At 46.4% G+C, this 18313-nt stretch overlaps 1 protein-coding gene across 1 annotated transcript; it reads left to right on the forward strand.

Annotated features, from left to right (window-relative positions):
• The first annotated feature begins 178 nt into the window (after positions 1-178).
• LOC119442010 (cytoplasmic protein NCK2) lies at positions 179-17798 on the forward strand. Its single transcript, XM_037706712.2, has 4 exons — positions 179-1068; positions 5544-5766; positions 6837-7031; positions 12952-17798. Exons 1-4 carry the CDS (start codon positions 488-490, stop codon positions 13150-13152), a joined length of 1200 nt encoding a protein of 399 aa, XP_037562640.1. The 5' UTR covers positions 179-487; the 3' UTR covers positions 13153-17798.
• The last annotated feature ends 515 nt before the right edge of the window (positions 17799-18313 follow it).

Consider the following 18313-nt stretch of genomic DNA (forward strand, 5'->3'; position numbering starts at 1 on the left):
ACAGTAAAAATTGAGGAATAGAAAGCACAGATACAGTGTAGGTCGCTTGTGCAAACGTTTATAAATGGCTTGTGCGGGGCAAAAAATAATTATGAAGCAGCTTCAATTATTGCCTCCGAGACGGTCGACAAGAAGATGCGGAGGCCACGCCAAGCGTTTACTTTCTTTGCTGTCGTAAGAGGCCGTGGCAATCGCGTCTTCTTGGACATACTGCATTTCTCCGCACGTTTCTCCGCGATTGGGCTTGGCTTCTATTTCCCGTATTTGTCTAGGAAGCACAGTAGTCTCGCACGGCTCTCGTGCTCTCCCGCGAATTCCCGTCTGGGCGCCGTCGGAGAGTTGTTGCCTCCTCCGCTTCCCGGAGTGTCATGAATCTCAGTGATGGTTAGGACTAAGATGCGACTAAAATCGGTGCTTCTAGGCTAGTATTTATTACCTTATCAACAATTGCGACCATTCCCGGCGAGGGCCTGCATCGCGCCCGAAGATGTCAAACTCCAAGTCCGGTGAGCAGTGCATGTGGACCACCACAGGGATGGTGGTGACGGCGGCCGTCATTGATCCCTCCCGCGATGCTGGTGTGGTCGTCCCAGGGAAGGCCGGTAACGAGGAGACGTACGTGGTGGCCAAGTACGACTACGTGGCCCAGGGCAGCCAGGAGCTGAGCCTGCGAAAGCACGAGCGCCTGGTGCTGCTGGACGACAGCAAGCACTGGTGGAAGGTGCAGAACGCGCAGCGCCAGGCCGGCTTCGTGCCGTCCAACTACGTGAAGCGCGAGAAACCGTCGCTCTTCGACAGCATCCGGCGCCGGGTGCGCAAGCGCAGCGAGGCCAAGCTGTCGCCGGCCTCGTCGCCCGTGGCCGCAGACGAGCCGGGCGGCGGCGGCGGGGGCCCGGCCGAGGCCTGCGGCACGGCGCTGGTCCGTTACAACTATGAGGCCAAGCAGGCCGACGAGATCTCGCTCGTTAAAGGCGGTCGCGTTCTCGTCATGGAGAAGTCCAGCGACGGCTGGTGGAAGGGCGAGCACTGCGGCCGCCTAGGATGGTTCCCGTCCAACTACGTCCAGGTGCGCTTCCCCAGGCTCCCGACTAGGGATGTCAGTGGCTTTGTTACGTTTCCCCTTCACTTGTGCACCGTTACGGCACCAGTTTCATCTGGGGTCATTAAGTGGAACGGACGCCCCAACTCGCACATCTCGTCGGCATGCCTGCCCGTGTGTCACCCACATCTAGAGCTTCGCTTACAGGATGTTAAACAGATGCGTGGCTGGTCTCGTTCTCCTGTAGTTCTTGGGCATGCCTGATGTCGCGTAACCACCTTTATGACTGAAGGTCCAGTAAAGCATTCTGCACTGACTACTCATTCTGCATTTGGTATTTGGTACATGTTTATAGCAGATACCAGTTATCCATACTTACCACTGATAGGGCTCCTAACATAGTCAAAACATTGTGGACATGTGGTGTAGTACCCCTGTCTCACAGGCAGTTTTTAATCCTTGTTCAGCTTGACCAGCACTGAGCTATACAAGCATTATTGACTCAAGGAAGATCTAAGTCGATTCATTTGAGAAATAGTGTAGCAGTGCTTGAACTACATTGGCTTGGCCACAGTTGAAAATAGGTGTGTAATTGGAATATAGCATTCAATAAGTGATTACACTTTTGAGAAGGACTGTTGAGCAATAACAAAAGAACAATATATTGTGTGGTTTGGATCCTACAAGGCACTACTATGTACAACTTGTCAATGCTTCAATGCACAGCATTCGTGATTGGCTTTTTTTTTTTCGAAATTGAACCGTTCAGACACTTGAAGCCAAGTGCACATATTGTAGGGTATCGCTATTTTATGGCATTGGCTTTTACACTCCACTCAATAATTGACATTTCTTCAGACAACAAATATTCAAATGCATAAAGTTGATATTTTCTAAAAAACCAGAAATAGTGTTTCACTTCTCAAAACCATGATATGATTATGAGGCACGCCATAGTGGGGGACTGGATTAATTTAGGCACTTCGGGTGCTTTGATGTGCACCTAAATCCAAGTACGGGAGCATTTTTGCATTTCACCCCCACCAAAATGCTGCCGCCAAGGCCGGTATCGAACCCACGTCCTTGAGCTCAGCAGAGAAAAGCCATAGCCACTAAGCTACTGCGACTGGCAGTTGCTACTTTCTGACATTGTCTTTTACTTTGTTGTTCTCGTTCATCTCATAGAAATCGCATTTTCTTGGACTTGCCACTTATATTTAGTCATTTTTAGGTACATGCAGCATAATAATTTCCACATTTTACATTCTTGCTCATCAGCCAAAGGATGCCGTGTGAAATTTTGTAGTAAATAAAACGAAATCATGCAGATTGTTATGTGTTCCTATTTATGCGATTTATGATCCCAGTTATTCTCCTCTAGGCAGGAAATAACTGAATTGTTTTTAACAGTGTCACTAATAATATTCTGGCTTCTGCAGTTTATTCATGAGATGCAGTGAAATTCATTTGTAAGCAGTATCTCGTTATTATATTTCTGATTCATTGGATTTTGACATCTTTTGTTAAGTGCAGTGCAGATGCATAACAGTAATTCCATTCCCCTTGATGTCTATTACAGCAGACTCTAGCAACTTTTGTTTCATTGGCATTGATTTCACCATTCAATGTACATGGTTTCACATTTTGTGGCCATAACATAGTCCAGTAATGAAAATTGGACCAGGTAACTAGCGTGCATTTTTAGAAATGGTTGTGTGTTGCAACAGTATGGCAATGTTGAGAATTTCAATGATCACTGCATATTTCTTGATAAACATCTTTGATGGGACGTGTGACCTCAGGCATAATGGTTGTCGCACTGTAGAAACCAAGCTTGCTTATGACCCCAAGGAAAGGAGTACATTAAACTTGGCCAAAGGTACAGTGCACTCTGCTGTTAATGGGAACACGCAAGCATAGGCATCAGTAGACTTCTTTAAGGAGTGCCGTACTGCCTTGCAGTGCAGAGGATGTCTTGGATGGCTGCAGTGCCCCTCAATGTGACAGTACCACGCCAACACGTTTCCTCTGACAGTGGAAGGCTCTAACACCGTGATTATGTAAATATGTTTGTGTGATTAGACAAACATAACAGGAATGGTTTGCAATATCAGCTGGCATTGTGCCTTTCTTGGGGTCATAAGCAAGCTTGGTTTCTATAGTGCGACAACCATTATAGTGCACTGCGGTCATCCAAGACACCTCTGCATTGCAGGGCAGGATAGGACTTCTTAAAGAAGTCTACTGATGCTAATGCTTGTGTGTTCCCATTAACAGTAGACTGCGCTGCACCTTTGGTCAAGTTTAATGTTCCACACCTGTAATTTTGTTATTTATATTTTGTTTCATGTTTTGTTTACTGTTTGTTGACCACAAGCACGTGCATACTATACTTCAGCTCAGTGGTGCACCAACGGGGGGGTTTCGGGTGTTCTAATCCCCCCATGCGTCGAGCCTCACCAATCCAACGTGTACCTTCAGCCTTCAGTGCTCTGTTCACATTGTCATTACAATTCAGGAGGTGGCTTGAAATCGAATTTTCCTGATTAACAAAAACACTCTTATCAGTGTCTTGTATTTATTCATTCACTCTTAAATTCAAGGTGGGCCAACTGCGTGCTCGATGGCTTTGCGTTGAATTCCACTGAAGCAGCTCTAGAGGGGAAAAAAAGATGCAATTTTCGCCTGTAAGGGCGAAAATTGCCCCCCCCCCCCCCAAGAAACTCCCCCCCCCCACAAAAATTCACCCCCCCCCCCTGGCAGAGATCCTGGGTGCGCTACTGCTGCAACTAAACTCCAACTAGATGGCAGGATGAATTAGAATGCACAATGCCATTGCCATCTACTTAATCTAAAACTCACTTTGCTGATCTACTTACTGCTTTGGGTTGACAAGAGTCTCTCTCTCAACCCATGGGTCTTAGGGCACTTTTTGTATCCATTTGAGCAATCAGACAACTAGGCCAGACCAAAATTTTGAGTGATGTTTGTGTTGCATAAGTACCCTTGCATGGCACCAGGACGCATGGTATAAGCAGCAAAAGCAAATGGGCCACAGTAGGATGCTGTTGTCAAAATACATTTACGCATGTACTAGAAGCAGCGAATCGTATTGGGCTTGTACGCAGCATACGCAAGTTAACGATTGCATTTTTAAGATTTCAGTAACTTGCACATGGATGCAGTTAAGTATAAACCGCATTCACGCGATCTTGCGCGCAACAGCGACAAGCGACGCGATGGAGATGGCTGTCGCGGTCGCTCGTCGCCTACAAGTCGCACTGCATGCGAGCTGACGACTTCGAGCGACGGCTCCCCGGTGTTGCCGGTATGAGGGCAGCAAATACTCACCGAAACTGGCGTGACGCTTGCTTTATTAATTTAAGTTGATGTGTTTTAGTGTAAAGAGCAGCATAAATATTTCTAAAGGTCTTGCACTACGTTATTATCCTTGCACGTATCAAAATCTAGTCGTTTGCTCGTTCCGTGCGACAATCGGTAGTACTTGACTGATGTATATCCAGTTCCGGCTTCGTGCTATTGGCTAGTCGCTCATAGCACTTCCGGGCGACGAGCGACGAATTCTAGATTTCTAGAACCGAGCGATTGAGCGAAAAGACCAAGCGATCTGTTCGCGCGACGGCCCGTTTCGTCGCTCGAAGCCGTCGCTCGTCGCCGTCGCGCACAAAATCGCGTGAATGCTGTTTGGGCTTTAAACCGCAGCACTATGCTCTGTTTATGTTCTGTGCCACCTATACATTGAGAGTAGATGGCAACCCACTGCGTTAGCCCAGTGGTAATGGCATTGCATTGCTGAGCTCAAGGTTGCAGGTTCGATTTCAGCTGCAGCAGCTGTATTTCGGTGGGGGCGGAGTGAAAGAATGGTTGTGTACTTTTAGTGCATTCTACTATTCGTTTTTGAGTGCTCGAGATCGCTCTGGCAGCATGCGTTGCATTCGGCTGGTCAAAATTGAGCGTGCAATACACATTTGGCTAGTTGTTTCCGAGCACTCGGTTATGCTCTCACCTTCGACCTGGGAGTGCGACCAAGATCTGACGGACTTCCGGTCACGTGGCTCCTGCAGCTTTCATTATTAGTGTGGCATCTGCAATGGCAGCTTGTGCGCCAGTGCCAAGGTACATGCATATCTTGTTTGTTTACAACAGAAGTGCTTAAGTATTCCTCTTCCGGCCTGTGATTGATCTGGCGAGCGGCTGCATGTTCCGCTTGGTCGCGCTTTCTCCGACTCCGATCAAAAGTGAGCTCCGTATCATTGCAATTGCGGTAGGGACCATCCGAATGTACCATTAGGTTTAGATGCATGTTAAAGAACCCCAGGTGGTCAAAATTAATTCGGAGTCCCCTGCTACAGTGTGCCTCGTTATCATAACAGGGTTTTGGCATGTAAGACCCCAGAATTAGAGTTCTTAGAGGAGTATGGTATTGGAGCAAGTAGTCCTGCCTGGCTTGCAGAGTAAAACAACTGTTCATGCATTTCAGGAGGAAGCGTCCAGCCCAGACTGAGGCGGCCACACCAACCGATGGACCTGTGGTGCTGGAGACGGTGGTGGCGCTGTACAGCTTTGCCTCGCAAAATGAGGAAGAGCTCAGTTTTACCAAGGGCGAGCAGCTCGAGGTGATAGAGAAGCCAGAGAATGATCCTGATTGGTGGAAAGCACGCAACCAGTCAGGTGACACTGGCCTGGTGCCCAAAAACTATGTGCAGGTAAGTGCAATCACGATGCCTTGTGACGGTATGATTGTCCTTTGCATTCATTCTTTGTACATTTGAATGCATCTGCCATGGAACTGCCTTGACTCATCTGGGCTTATATGTCCCAAGTAGTTTCTGATCTGTAATGAATAATTGTGTGAAGACACAACAAAAGAAGTTTACCGTTGTGTTTTTTTTTTTTTTTTTTTTTTTTTTAGTGAATTAGTTTGCTACTGATGACCTCATATTTTATAATGAAGGCATAAAGCTGCACTCATCCATTTTCTTTGTCTTCATGCAATGCACCACCGACAGTCTATTTATAACTGGGATGCAGGCCAAGCATCGCAAGAAATAAATGTGTTTTCTCTCTCTTTGTCTTAACATTGCATTTCTCTATGTAAAGCTAGCCAGTGACGTGACCGAGGATCACTTCCTACTGCAGCCTTCAAGATTAAAACACCAAAAATGAAGCCTGAACTATCAAATTGTTGCTTCTGGTAAATCCTATGCTTCTGTGGAAGCTTACCATCACTTTTGTGTTTAGTTCTTTGGCCCACAATTTCATCTCTGTGGAGGGCCTAATATCGGCTATATTTATGTCGCCAAACTACGCAGTGGTGCTGCACTCGCTAAACCAGATATGAAGGTTTTCCCAAAAGTGCTTGGCCTCAACCAGCTTCAAACAGTAGATCTAACGGAGCATTTGCTACGTTGTCAACCTAGTACCCTCGAATGACCACACAACTTGTCCGTTTCTTCATTTCTTTGATCCTCCTTTAAGAAAAAGTGAAACCATTGTCATTGGAAAAGTGTGCCACAGAGTTGTCTTTTCATCTTGGGGGAAGAGGTGAAAGTTTTTTTAAGTAGCCTGCTGCGTCCTCATTGGTGTTCCGTTTTTCTTTTTTTGCAGCCGATGCTTTGATGCTGTCTTGTGATCTATACTGATTGTCTATCATTTGAGCTTTTTATATGTTAAAGCCCTTCGTGGTCGTTAGCTTTTCCTTCGGCATTTTCTCTGAAAGTGAAAGAATTACTGTAATGACATGTGGGGGCTGAATAAGCTACGACCTCCTTCCCAGGTGGTGGTGGCTCCAACGTCGGCGTCAACAACACCCAAGCCTTCAACACCTGTGCCGCAGCCAGCCATAGCCCCACGGCCTGAGCTGCATGCCAAAGAGTGGTACTTTGGCAGCATCTCTCGCTCCCAGTGCGACCAGGTGCTCAATGACCATGCGGTAGATGGGGACTTCCTCATACGCGACAGCGAGACAAACGTAAGAATCGAGGCTTTGCTGATGAACAGTGTTACTGGTGATAGCCAATTAATAGATTGCTTGTGGGTCCTCGGGCTGTGGGATGGGTTTGCTAGAATGTCATCACATAAGGAAACGACTTCATAAAGGCCTCTCGTTTAGGACCTCATAGGTTCCAACTTAGTGTCCGAGTTCCACAACAAACTCTTGTGCACTACATGTAAGCACCGCAGCAACCCAATCAACAGTAACCGAAAAAAGATGTGTGACAGAAAAAAAAAAAATTCTCACCCACATGCCCTGACTAATGTCTGAATGACTTCATGATGCTGGATATAATGGTAGGAGCTCAATGTATCCAATTTCCAGTTCATTATAAGCATGGTTCAGTTTTGAAAATTGAGTATACTGCTTGTTTGTTTTTTTCCACCCCCCAAAAATTGTCTTTTCTACAAACATACTTTTCCAGGTGGATTTTTCACCACATCTTTTGAAGGATAATTTCTAGCATCAAGCATGCTTCTTTTCTTTTGGTGAATATCTGGCTCACTTAGTTGGCGCTGATACATACTGTATAACTGCTGTGCTGTTCCTGCTATTCAACATTGTAGTTGCATCCAATACACAGAATAACAGCATTAGAGAAGCGACCTTGCAAGAACATGACATCATACTGAGAGGGCTCTCCCCATCCCAGCTTCTCAAGCCGATTGGACACAAATAAGAAAGATTGCTTTGGGGGTGGGCCGACACTTGACCTTGCCAGGCTTCCTGCATTGGAGTGCATGTACAGGCTAGAGGGAACACAGGAGCCCGTTGCAGCGTTTCGCGAAGCGCCACCGCCAGCGCCTCGCGAAATCTTGCTGCGCAGGCGCAATCAAAGCGATAGGCAGAGCGCCCGGCGCATCGTCTGCTATGGTTCCTCCCTTTCGCTACCTTCGCCACACGTGCGCCAGTATCTATAGGTCGTGCGCACTTGCGGCTCTGAGTATTCATGCAAGTGCTGCGAACGCCAAATTTAGGCAGGCTGATTTATCATGCTGCATGCAGGCGCACCGAATTTGGAATATGAATAATACTTCCAGGGAGTTTTCACTTGCTAAGTATCATTTTAAACTTTTTTATTGCTTTGTAATACCCCTGTCACACGGGCACTAGAAAGTCTTTTGAGCAAAAAGACTTCTCCCGAAAAAGAGTTCCGCCCGCAGACACACGACAGGGAGCGATCTCTTTTTCAGAAGCGGTCTTTTCTGGAAAATGAGTTCGCCGATCTCCTTTACGGCCGAAAAGGAGTAGCCTCGAAACCAGTGGGCACCAGCAGTTATCATATATTAAAAAAATAATCAAATGCGAAATTTTCTGTCGCCTAGGCTCATCATAAAAAATAATTTTATGTCTCGCAGAAGGTGTAAACCCAGTAATGCTCATTTTCTTCTGTACTCTCGTAAGCAGGTCGAACGGGCTGGGGATGTCACGTGGTGACGCTCTTTAAGCTACTACAATAAATCTTTATATTAACGTTTTTATGTTAAATTTATTTGAAAAACGTGTAAACAATAAGTTTTCACTTTATATCTCGAGATACACAAGTTTTTTTGGCCGATATTGTTTCGAACGCTAGCGCCACGCTTTCGGTAGCGTGTCCAGAAGGAAACACTAAAAGGAGATCGTCGGCGCATGTCGGCGCCGTGTGTCAGCTGCGCAACACCTCTTCATTCAAAAGTCTTTCAACTTGGTAAAAGACCGCTTGCGTAAAAGAGTTTTTGCATGCTCGTGTGACAGAGGTATTAAATATAATGCTGATTGCAAAACTCCGTGATTGGAATTTATTCGAAAATAAATGGGGGAAGTTATTGCTTTCCGAGGACTAAATCAAATCCACTTGGGTGACAATCGGAGGAGTCACCCGACTATGCGAAAAGCTGTGGGGAAAACAGTTGGGTCAGTATTCTTATGTGATCATTTTTGTGGATATATATTTTCACTTCAGTGCGATTTTGCGTTACTCTGCACCAGACGAATCCGCGTTTAGGCCGACATAGTTTCTGGCGTTTTGCCAAGTTTGCGATTTTCACACAGTACCAAGTGCGCCGTCGGCGGTATGTACTTCGACGAGTCCAGTGCCAAGTCTCAAGGAATCTCCAAAGTCCCTGACATTGATCACTCGAGAATACTGCCCCTGTAGACGACGAATCCAGCTTGTGTTTGAGCCCATGATGCGATTAGCACTGGGTTGCATTGCTCTCAACACCAGTCGTGCCACAATCCAGCGTGGCAAGAAACGGTGAGGTATTCCAGAAGCGACACACGCAGCTTCTGTGTTCCAGGCGAACGACAGCATCTAGTGTCTAATACTTGATCGCATCACCATAGGGAATAGTCGTGCAGGATTCGTCCTCTGACCCTCTAGCGCCATTGCACAGTGACCTGCTACAATGAAGTGCCACAAAAACGCGACAGTTCTTTATAAAGAGTCGCAGATAACAGGACCATATATCAAAAGTTGGGATCATTATAACTGCGTCTTTCAGTATTTGCCATAAACTCACTGACATTGCAAAGGGTTGGTGTGCTCTAGCTTTTCTTTATTCTCGGCAATGCAGATGCAGCTTTGCGTTTTATCGCCTTTGCATCAAGAGGGATGCAGTCACATACACGACATTGCCTTTAGGCTTGATTTATATTACGCAACGGAGCGCCGATTTAGTCTGAGGACGAACGTGAAGCGGTCGGGCTGTAGCAACTGACGCCGGTAGCACCTCGTCTCTGGTGGCGTGATTCGACGATTCCGTGGAGCTGAGCCACGTCATGCTCATATGTTCACCGGATCGGCAATCCATCCTGTGGTGTGAATCTCGCTCTAGTCACAAAACTTCGTTGCCATTGACAACATGGCAATGCGAACATAGAAGCAGTGCGAGCGGGAGCGGCGAAGGGGAGGATGAACTGTAGCAGACGACACGCCGGGCACTCAGCCTATCGCTTTGATTGCGCCTGTGCAGCAACACTTCACGAGGCATCGATGGTGGCGCTCCGCAGAGCGCTGCCACGGGCTCCCGTGTTCCCTCTAGCAGTGGCCGCACCTGTACGCTTGCGGCTATGCGACGATCACCATCTTAGCACTCTGGCAAATTTGCTTTTGCTTACTCTTTTGAGTTAAAACTGAACTCCGGTGAAAAAGAATTCAGCATGCCTCTCTGTCCTTATTCTTTTTTCTGCTAAACTGAAAATGCTGAACCCTTGTTATAAGGAATACACGTGTTCATGGATTAGTGTGAAGATTTTCTTTTCCCCCTTCGAAGCACAAGAATTTGTGACATGTTCTTGTGATAAGGGTCATAGCAGAAAAAAGAAACCATGGCCAATGTGTCTTTCATCTGGCTATCATGACAATGATGCCTTAAGGTTTTCTAAAATACACACTGTACTTTCACACCTTTCACACTGAAAATTGAAAGATATTGAGTATGATGTGGGCATAGGGGGAGGTAATACACAAATTTTGCCATTAGCTGTGGCTTCATGGCAATCAGAGCACACTGCTTTGCAGTGCAGTAAAACCTCATTAATTCGGATTTCACAGGACCGAAAAAAATGGCCTAATTAACCGAATGTTGAATTATCAAGGGTATCAAAAAAAAAAACAATGAACAAATGCTAGCTACGTTAACACGCTTGTATTTACTGAATGAATCAGCAAATCCTGTTTCTATTTTGCCCAAAAGCAGTGCGGAAGCTGCAATTCTCGTCATCTCGTGACTGATTAGCGCTTGCTGGGGTGAAGGCCTCGTGACTTCCTTCACAGCGTGGCCACGACACAGGTCTTCATCCGAGGCACGCTTTTCACTACCATCACACATCTACAATGTGTCATGCACATAACACATCACAGTGCACGATACACATCACAAGCATTTTTTTGCCAGTGAGCTGGGCGCCAACAGATAGTTCATTCATCGCACTGTAGCCAGTGCTGTTCATCCTCGACAACTTCTACCGAGTTTGTGACATTGCACGCACAGCCATTGCACTGAGTCAAAACGAAGCTACTGTTTGCCGCAATCACTGTGAACAAAATTGTGGTCGCTATCGACGCGATCATGGATGGCAACTACAGTACACAGGTATGAAAGCACGCTACCAACACGATGCTACGCGCTGTGGTAAACGCAAGAATAAAGGCTACAAAGGCACAAATAGGCATGAAGGGTTTCGTCGTTCACGTATGATTTCCACTAATGGCTATGGCAATGCAGGCTCTGCCGCTTTGTTTAAATTGGACGCTAGCACCGCTTGTGCCCATTTGCGGCACTCGCCAAGCTCCAAGAGCTGTCTGAATTAACCAGTGTGGCCAGCTAAGTTCGAATTAATGAGAGTTTGATTCCAATAAATAATGCATACGCCTGCCAGGACCAGAGGACGAGTACGAATTATCCGATTTTCTGAATTAACGAGGGCCAAATTAATGAGGTTTTACAGCACTGTGATGACAGGTTCGTTTATTTAATGATTCGGACGGTTCTCTCAGGCGAAGCCTCCGAGAACCCAATTGAGGACAAAGCTGTTTGTTGTAGAACGCACACACACACTTTTAATAAAACTAAAAACGAGAATAAAGACAACAGTCTCGAAGCGGAGATGAGACGGTTCAAGAAGTGTCGTCGATCTCACCAAAGGTCGGTGTATAGGATCGTTGACCGGGCTACTGGAGCGTGGCAGCTCTAGCTTGGAGGGAGAAGGCAGACGGCTTGGTGACACGGGCAGACGGCGGCGGCGTTCTCGCCGGGCAGCTGTTCGTGGAACTCGGGGCCCGTAGCCCGACAGCAGACGTTCTGCCCACGGGCACAGACGCTCGCCGGCCTCGGGCAGCAGTTGACGATCGGGCAGAGTGGCGATGCTCAGGAATGGGTTGGCAGGAGGCCCCGGTCAGGTGAAGTCCTGGTGGCTCAGGTCCGGAACCTGACGGCCCGTCTTCAACCCCCGGTCCGGTGGCCGACCTTCTCTTGGTGCCGCTTCTGGAACTCTCTCCCCCTTCTGCCAGCGCGGCTCTCTTTTCTGCCACTCTGGCCGATTTGTCGTTTGCTCATTGGCCGCTCGAAGCTCCGTGTTTTCTTGCAATTGGATGCTTTTCCTTTTATTTTCTCTTCTTTTGCGCCGTGCATTTACGTGCTGGCCGCTCTTTGACGTTGTCGTCTTACAGCCAGCACGGAATTCACCTCGGCGCGCGCACTTCACACACCACAAGCACGTAGTTAACCCTTTGCGGTCATCTATCAGACATCTCGCTACACATGAAAAAAATACCGGTTCCGGTGAGATGTCGGCATGCACCCTACACAAATGGACACTTTCATGTGCTGGTTTTTTCTTTGTTGCGGTACCTCTTGAGAACTTTTTAAATGGTGAGAATTGCACTTCACAGCATCTTCATATAAGGGCAACACTTTTATAATGGCGCACTTAAAGGAGTTCATACATTATTATTGTGACACAAAGCATCGAGAGGATGGTGATGTTTCTCCGCATGTGCTTTACGGAAAGAACTCGCGTAGTGAATCTGAAGATGATTTCAGTGTCGAGAAGGAATATATTCTGCCTTCAGACAACCAGCAAATCCTTTGATGAGAGCACTGAAGGAGAAAGCAATGAATTGGGTTTCTAGAAAAAATGGTTCCTGTGATGATCAGCTACAACATGATGCTTGCTTGATGCTGTACACTTCACACATGGATAAAGAAAAGTTTCAAAAATAAATCACCTACTATGCACAAAATAGTTGCTCACGAGAATGACCGCAAAGGGTTAAACTATCTGATGCTCTATAGACAAACCTTGCATGGTGTGGACAGAAAATATTGAAAACTATGTAGTGCCATGGTTTGTTTTATGTGCCATTCCATCATTAGGCTTTGCTTCAGCTTAGTGACCTCGTTGCTCGCAGGTTGGCGATCTCTCTGTGTCCCTGAAGGCACCGCAACGCAACAAGCACTTCCGTGTGCACGTGGAGGATGGTGTGTATTGCATCGGTCAGCGGAGGTTCTCCAATTTGGACGATCTTGTGGAGCACTACAAACGAGCACCTATCTACACCAGCCCCAAGGGGGACAAGATGTATCTGGTGCGGCCCTTTCGCAAACCCTGACCCCGGTGGCTGACGCTGCCAATCTTTTCTACGAGGCCAATTATGGCCCCAGTTTGTACGCGTCTCTCCTACTTACTAGTCAGTGCCGTCGTGCTTGTCCGCCATTGTAAGGTCTCTTAGGCCTGGCCCACTCAGGCTGTGCTGCGCTCGACGTCTTGAGGAGTTGCACGCTGCTGGTAAGGTGAAGAAGCTTGCACCTTTGCTGTTAAGTGCAGGGAGAGGCAGAGGCTAGCCATGCACGGCTGGCAGATCTAGAATTGCAGAATAGGTTGCAGCATAGGCATATCGAAGAATGGGTTGCTGCACTGCTGTGTCCCAGGCGCTGCAGCAAGGCCTGGACTGACTGCAGGAGCTACGAGCAGTGTAATGTCATCGCACTGCTCCTGTGTAGTGCAGACGCTGCTTCTTAACATGGTATTTCACAGATCTAAGACCAGTACAGGTTGTACAAGCAGATTGGGAAGTAGATTTCTGAACTGCTTTAGTTGGTCTCGGGCACGGCAAGAAAAATACCGAGGTCTTGTTATAAGGCGGACCTGATCCGGTTGTAGAAGTCCTTACATGATTTCATCCATTACTCTATGCTGAACTGCTTTGGCTGGTCTTGGCCACTGCAAGAAAAAAGACAGTCTCTTTCATCTGCTTTGCTGTAGCTGTTACGTAGGTAACGGCACATCAGAAGGAGTGTGCAGAGAAGTAAGCATGCATGCCACAGCACAGGTACTCCTGAGCATTGCTACGTGGATGTACATTCATGTGCAATATGACCTGCAACACCACTCCTGTGGTAAAAGGGGCTCCAAGATTGCACAGCAGTGCCGATATGCGAAAAATTGCAGACCTAAACACAGTTCCAGTTACTTGTATTTATTAAACCAATATTTCGTATGTCGGAGCTGCCGTACAGTCTTGGAGCCCCTTCGACCATAGGTCCGGTGTTGCAGGTCATATTGCACGCCACTGTACTTTACTTCCTTTGGAGCAGGGAGCTGAACAAATGAAGTACTTGAGCATGTGACTTTTAGATGGTTCTTAAAACGTCTCATAACTCCCATAGTTCTGATGCTGGTATCAAGGTTTCAGAAGTAAGGTAGCAGCACTATTGTAAATATAAAGTGCCCCTCACCAGGTTTGTGCATTGCAAACAGACACTTGGTGTGTGTAGAGATCGTGCAGTGATGATTGTGCCTGTGAAGTATTAAGCTCCGACCGCACTTGAGAAGGACAGGGGTAATTGGAGATCGCAAGGAGAGGCCTTCGTCCTGCAGTGGACATAATTATAGATTGATGATGATGATGACACTTAAGAAAAAACATGAGCAACGCGCCAGCAGCGGCTAATATTCTCACAAAAACAAATATTCTGCTATTTCAAATAGTGAATTCTTGAATCTAACTGAATAGCAAGCACTATTTGATTCATATTTGTAATTTCGAATATTGGCACACCCCATGTCATATAAATCAGCTAATAATGTCTTAATGTGAATCAAAGGACAACGGGTTTGCAATTTGCGGATTCTTGTGAAATGCAGAACGCGCAGATCCACCTCTGTAAATGTGCCATGCAGCGAGAAAAGAAAGTAGGCCTGAGAGATATTGAAAAGAAAAGGAGAGGGATGTTGCTTGCGGGATCTGGCGCTCTGGTCGAGTTGACTGGAGAAAGCCTCCATGCGTAGCTCACACCTTACTATATTTTTTTGCTTCTAGTATATCAGCTACTACTGAACCTTGCTATAGAACACTCCCTGGAAGGCCCTTTAGAACTCCTAGTGTATAACCAAAATTTTCAATGCAGCCTGGTGGAGGGGCCCTTTAAGGTCATGCGAGAAATGTCATATTCCTAGCATCATTTCAGGTGTACCCTGATGACCACCTTTAAACTGGAAATTACGAGGAAAAAAACTCAAAAGGGGGTGTGTCCCAGGGTGTTCGTTGCTTTCTGAGTGGGCTTCCGCTGCTGGCAACCTCGCACACCATCATGTGATGTGGCAAATGCAATGCAGCCTTGGTTTGCTTGAGAGAAAACAGCCTCGCAACACAACAGCAGAACGAATGTACCAGTAAGCGGGAATACCTTCGGCATTCATGAAATTTTTTTTTTTAATTAATCAGTTTTTTTGTCCGAGCCTGCGTGTGGCCTGCTGAAAAACGAAACAAATGCATTGCGTTTCGTGGATGCCGAACTAACCTTTATCCCCATGTTTGGCAGCAGGATGTTTACGTATGACTCTCCTACTGATAAATGATGTAGGCTTTGTGTGTTTCTTGATCCTCCTCCTCCTGTTTCCTGACAATCGTGCACTCTGAGGAAGAAATTCCGAGATCTGTAGACCTCCCTCGAACACTTTTTTTACATACGCAGGCACTTTGTACCATGGCATGTAGGCTTTGTCAAGAACAGTGTGTGAAGGATTTTATACGTATTGCTGCCTCTGGCTTTCTGTCAAAGTTCTGTATATTGAAAGACCGTGCAGTCACCATAGTACTTACCCAAATATGTATAATGCGATCACAAATGAGAAGCCGCACCTGCGTACTGAGATCCCATGCATTAACAAAAATAATTTATCATAATGTGACCTAATGACCATGCATACACCAGCCTCAGGCACCAGCTTAGAAAAAGCTGAAACTGGCATGCACAAATGCCAGTAGATGGGTGCATGTAAGTTGTTCATTGTCTACAGTCTGTCTTTAGGTGCTCCCAACTGCCTGTGAGCATCAATGCCCAATGTGGGCCCTTGCCCTGCTGCTGCTGTTGCACCACTTTGCCCCTAGTTGTGTGGTCAAGTCTACTTGCGAAGTGTTGCGTAAAGTCTAGGGTTGCTTTATTTTTCCCGTAGCTTCAATTCCTGGTAGTTGAGCCTGGTGCTTCACATAAAAACAAATGTCATATTCCTAGCATCATTTCAGGTATACCCTGAAGACCACTTTTAGACTAGAAATTACGAGGAAAAAAATTGTGTGGGAAAAGAATTTGTGCAAATGTAGTGTGTTGCACCTGTTGCTTAGTAACAGACCATTTGCTGCTGTACATTGATGGCAGGCAGTGATTTCCTGCCGTTTTTCTGTGACAAGGAAGTTTCTCATGCCTGCATTTGAAGGCAAAAACCACTTTGTATCTTGCAACAGGATGCCACAGACCAGATTTTTTAAGGTGCTTGCTGCTTGTCGACATTGTGGACACTGAGCGATGGCATCAGTTTACAGACTAAATCTGCAGACCATCATAGCTGAATCTTGCAAATGCAGCAGACTTGGCAAATTTGCAAGTTACTGCACTTTATGTTAACTCACTTTGAGTTGTGCTGATGACACCCTTAGAAGAGGACACTTAAAACCATGAAATCATCTTAGACAAGTACATATCCTTTTAACGCTATGTATTCTTTCTTTATTTCTCATATAAAGGTTGATCGTTTAACGGAAAAAATCAAGGCCAAGCTTTGTTTTTTGTATCATAAGTGCCAAAACCACGGCACCGATGATGTTACATCGTGGACTTTGTGGTGTTTCCTTGTTTGGGTTGCCAAAAAACTGCCAAGTTGCGCCTTTACTTGGTACTTTGAAATGTACTCAATCTTTCTTTATCAACAAAAAATTCACTAGACATGAGCAAAGGCTGTCCAAATCTATGGACATCATGGTGAGCTGGTGTAGAGATTTCAAGGTGGCATCGCGACTCTTCCATCGCTTTCTGCCTTACTGAGCCTCTGTTCTTGGCAAGGCTGGCTTACTCAATCTTCTGGAAGTGTAACTTTGGTGTTAACCAGTCTAGATTAATTGTGCCAGCGTTAGGCCCAAAGTGGTTCTTTCAAGAAGTAATCCTGGCGCATGTGTTAGAACAGACCCACTTTATCATCTCCATGCTCAAGGTGTGTGGCCGTGGATTCTGCTGGTGCCATGATGTCGGTAGCCCTTGCTACTGTGCTTGGGTACGACGCTAGCGGTCCTGGGTCAGCTGTTGAGGGTAGCCATATTGCAGGCGTTTTCAACATTTTTTGCTTGTGTTCTGTGTTCTCGGTGTATAATCTGCCATACTCTCTGGGAATTTTTTTTAATACCACGAGCAGAAGTTGAAAGAAGAAAAAAAATGGCTTATCGATAGGTGAAGAAAGCACTTGCAATTGTGGTTGCCTCTATTTAATGCTCTAGAGACCTGCCAGGAGCTGTGCAGTAGTGGCAGCATGGCAATGTGTCGGTCTGTACCCAGCTTCACGCTCAATGTTGCAGTGGTTGCATTACGCGAGCACAGCCGGAGCAGGCCAGTCGGGGAGGTCTGTGTTCCCCTCCCCACTCTTCCCCTCCCAACCCCTCTGCTGCGGCAGCCTGAACATTCCACGCAAAGGTCCCACAGGCTGTCGGAGGTGCAGTGTGTGCAGCTAGAGGCCTCCCGCTGCCTATCTCATCTGCCTGCTCGTCTGTCCATCACGAGGCAGCATTCAAGGGCCAGGCAAACACACAAGGCTCTCTTAAAATGCTCTAACTGCATTTACGAGGCTGTCTTAATTTATTTGACGGATTGTATGATGGGGCTGTGTGACATGGTAATGATGAGCAAAGCATGTGAATGAGTAACATTTATTTTGCTCTGTGTGACTTGAAAGGGTTTGATGACTCTGAATAAAAAGTACAAGCCTCTGTGTAATGTGTGTGGTGTGTCCTTTTTGCTTACTTTCGCAGCTGGAATGCAGCAGACAATTTGCATCGCGTAACTGTTTCCAGTTTGTTCGCCTGCGGCAAGTGCAGCAGAATCAAGTGCACATTTTTAACAGCAGTGTAGTGAGCATTGTCTAGAAGACCATATGTTAAAGTCAGTTTAAGAGGCTTCCAAGATGCTTTGCCAGAATAGGTGGCATCCAAATCCACGTCTCATAGGGTCATGCCCTGTGAATTTAAAATTCGGATCTTAAAGGCAATGCTTTTGCTGGTTGAATGCGGTGGAAGCCATTTCGGGAGCTGGAAACACGTCATAGGCATTGGGTTTTGGACACCACCTATTAAAAGTTGAGCAATAACTTGCCTATGTGTGCCTGTAGAACTGAATGCTTATTACTTGTATACATTGTTTGCTCTCAGTTTCTACATCTTAGAAATTCCTAACAAAGATCACTGACTGCAATTCCCATCTTTAAACCAGCACCAAAGTGACATCTGC

This window comes from Dermacentor silvarum, chromosome 2, assembly GCF_013339745.2.
Source record: "Dermacentor silvarum isolate Dsil-2018 chromosome 2, BIME_Dsil_1.4, whole genome shotgun sequence".
NCBI lineage: Eukaryota > Metazoa > Arthropoda > Arachnida > Ixodida > Ixodidae > Dermacentor > Dermacentor silvarum.

What these genes read in the sequence shown, in the direction of transcription:
- LOC119442010 (XM_037706712.2), top strand. Translation starts at nt 488, where the DNA reads ATGTCAAACTCCAAGTCCGGTGAGCAGTGCATGTGGACCACCACAGGG. An exon ending in CCGTCCAACTACGTCCAGGT is followed by an intron (nt 1,069 to 5,543) that starts GCGCTTCCCCAG and finishes GCATTTCAGGAG; the next exon opens with GAAGCGTCCAGCCCAGACTG. An exon ending in TACGCGACAGCGAGACAAAC is followed by an intron (nt 7,032 to 12,951) that starts GTAAGAATCGAG and finishes CGTTGCTCGCAG; the next exon opens with GTTGGCGATCTCTCTGTGTC.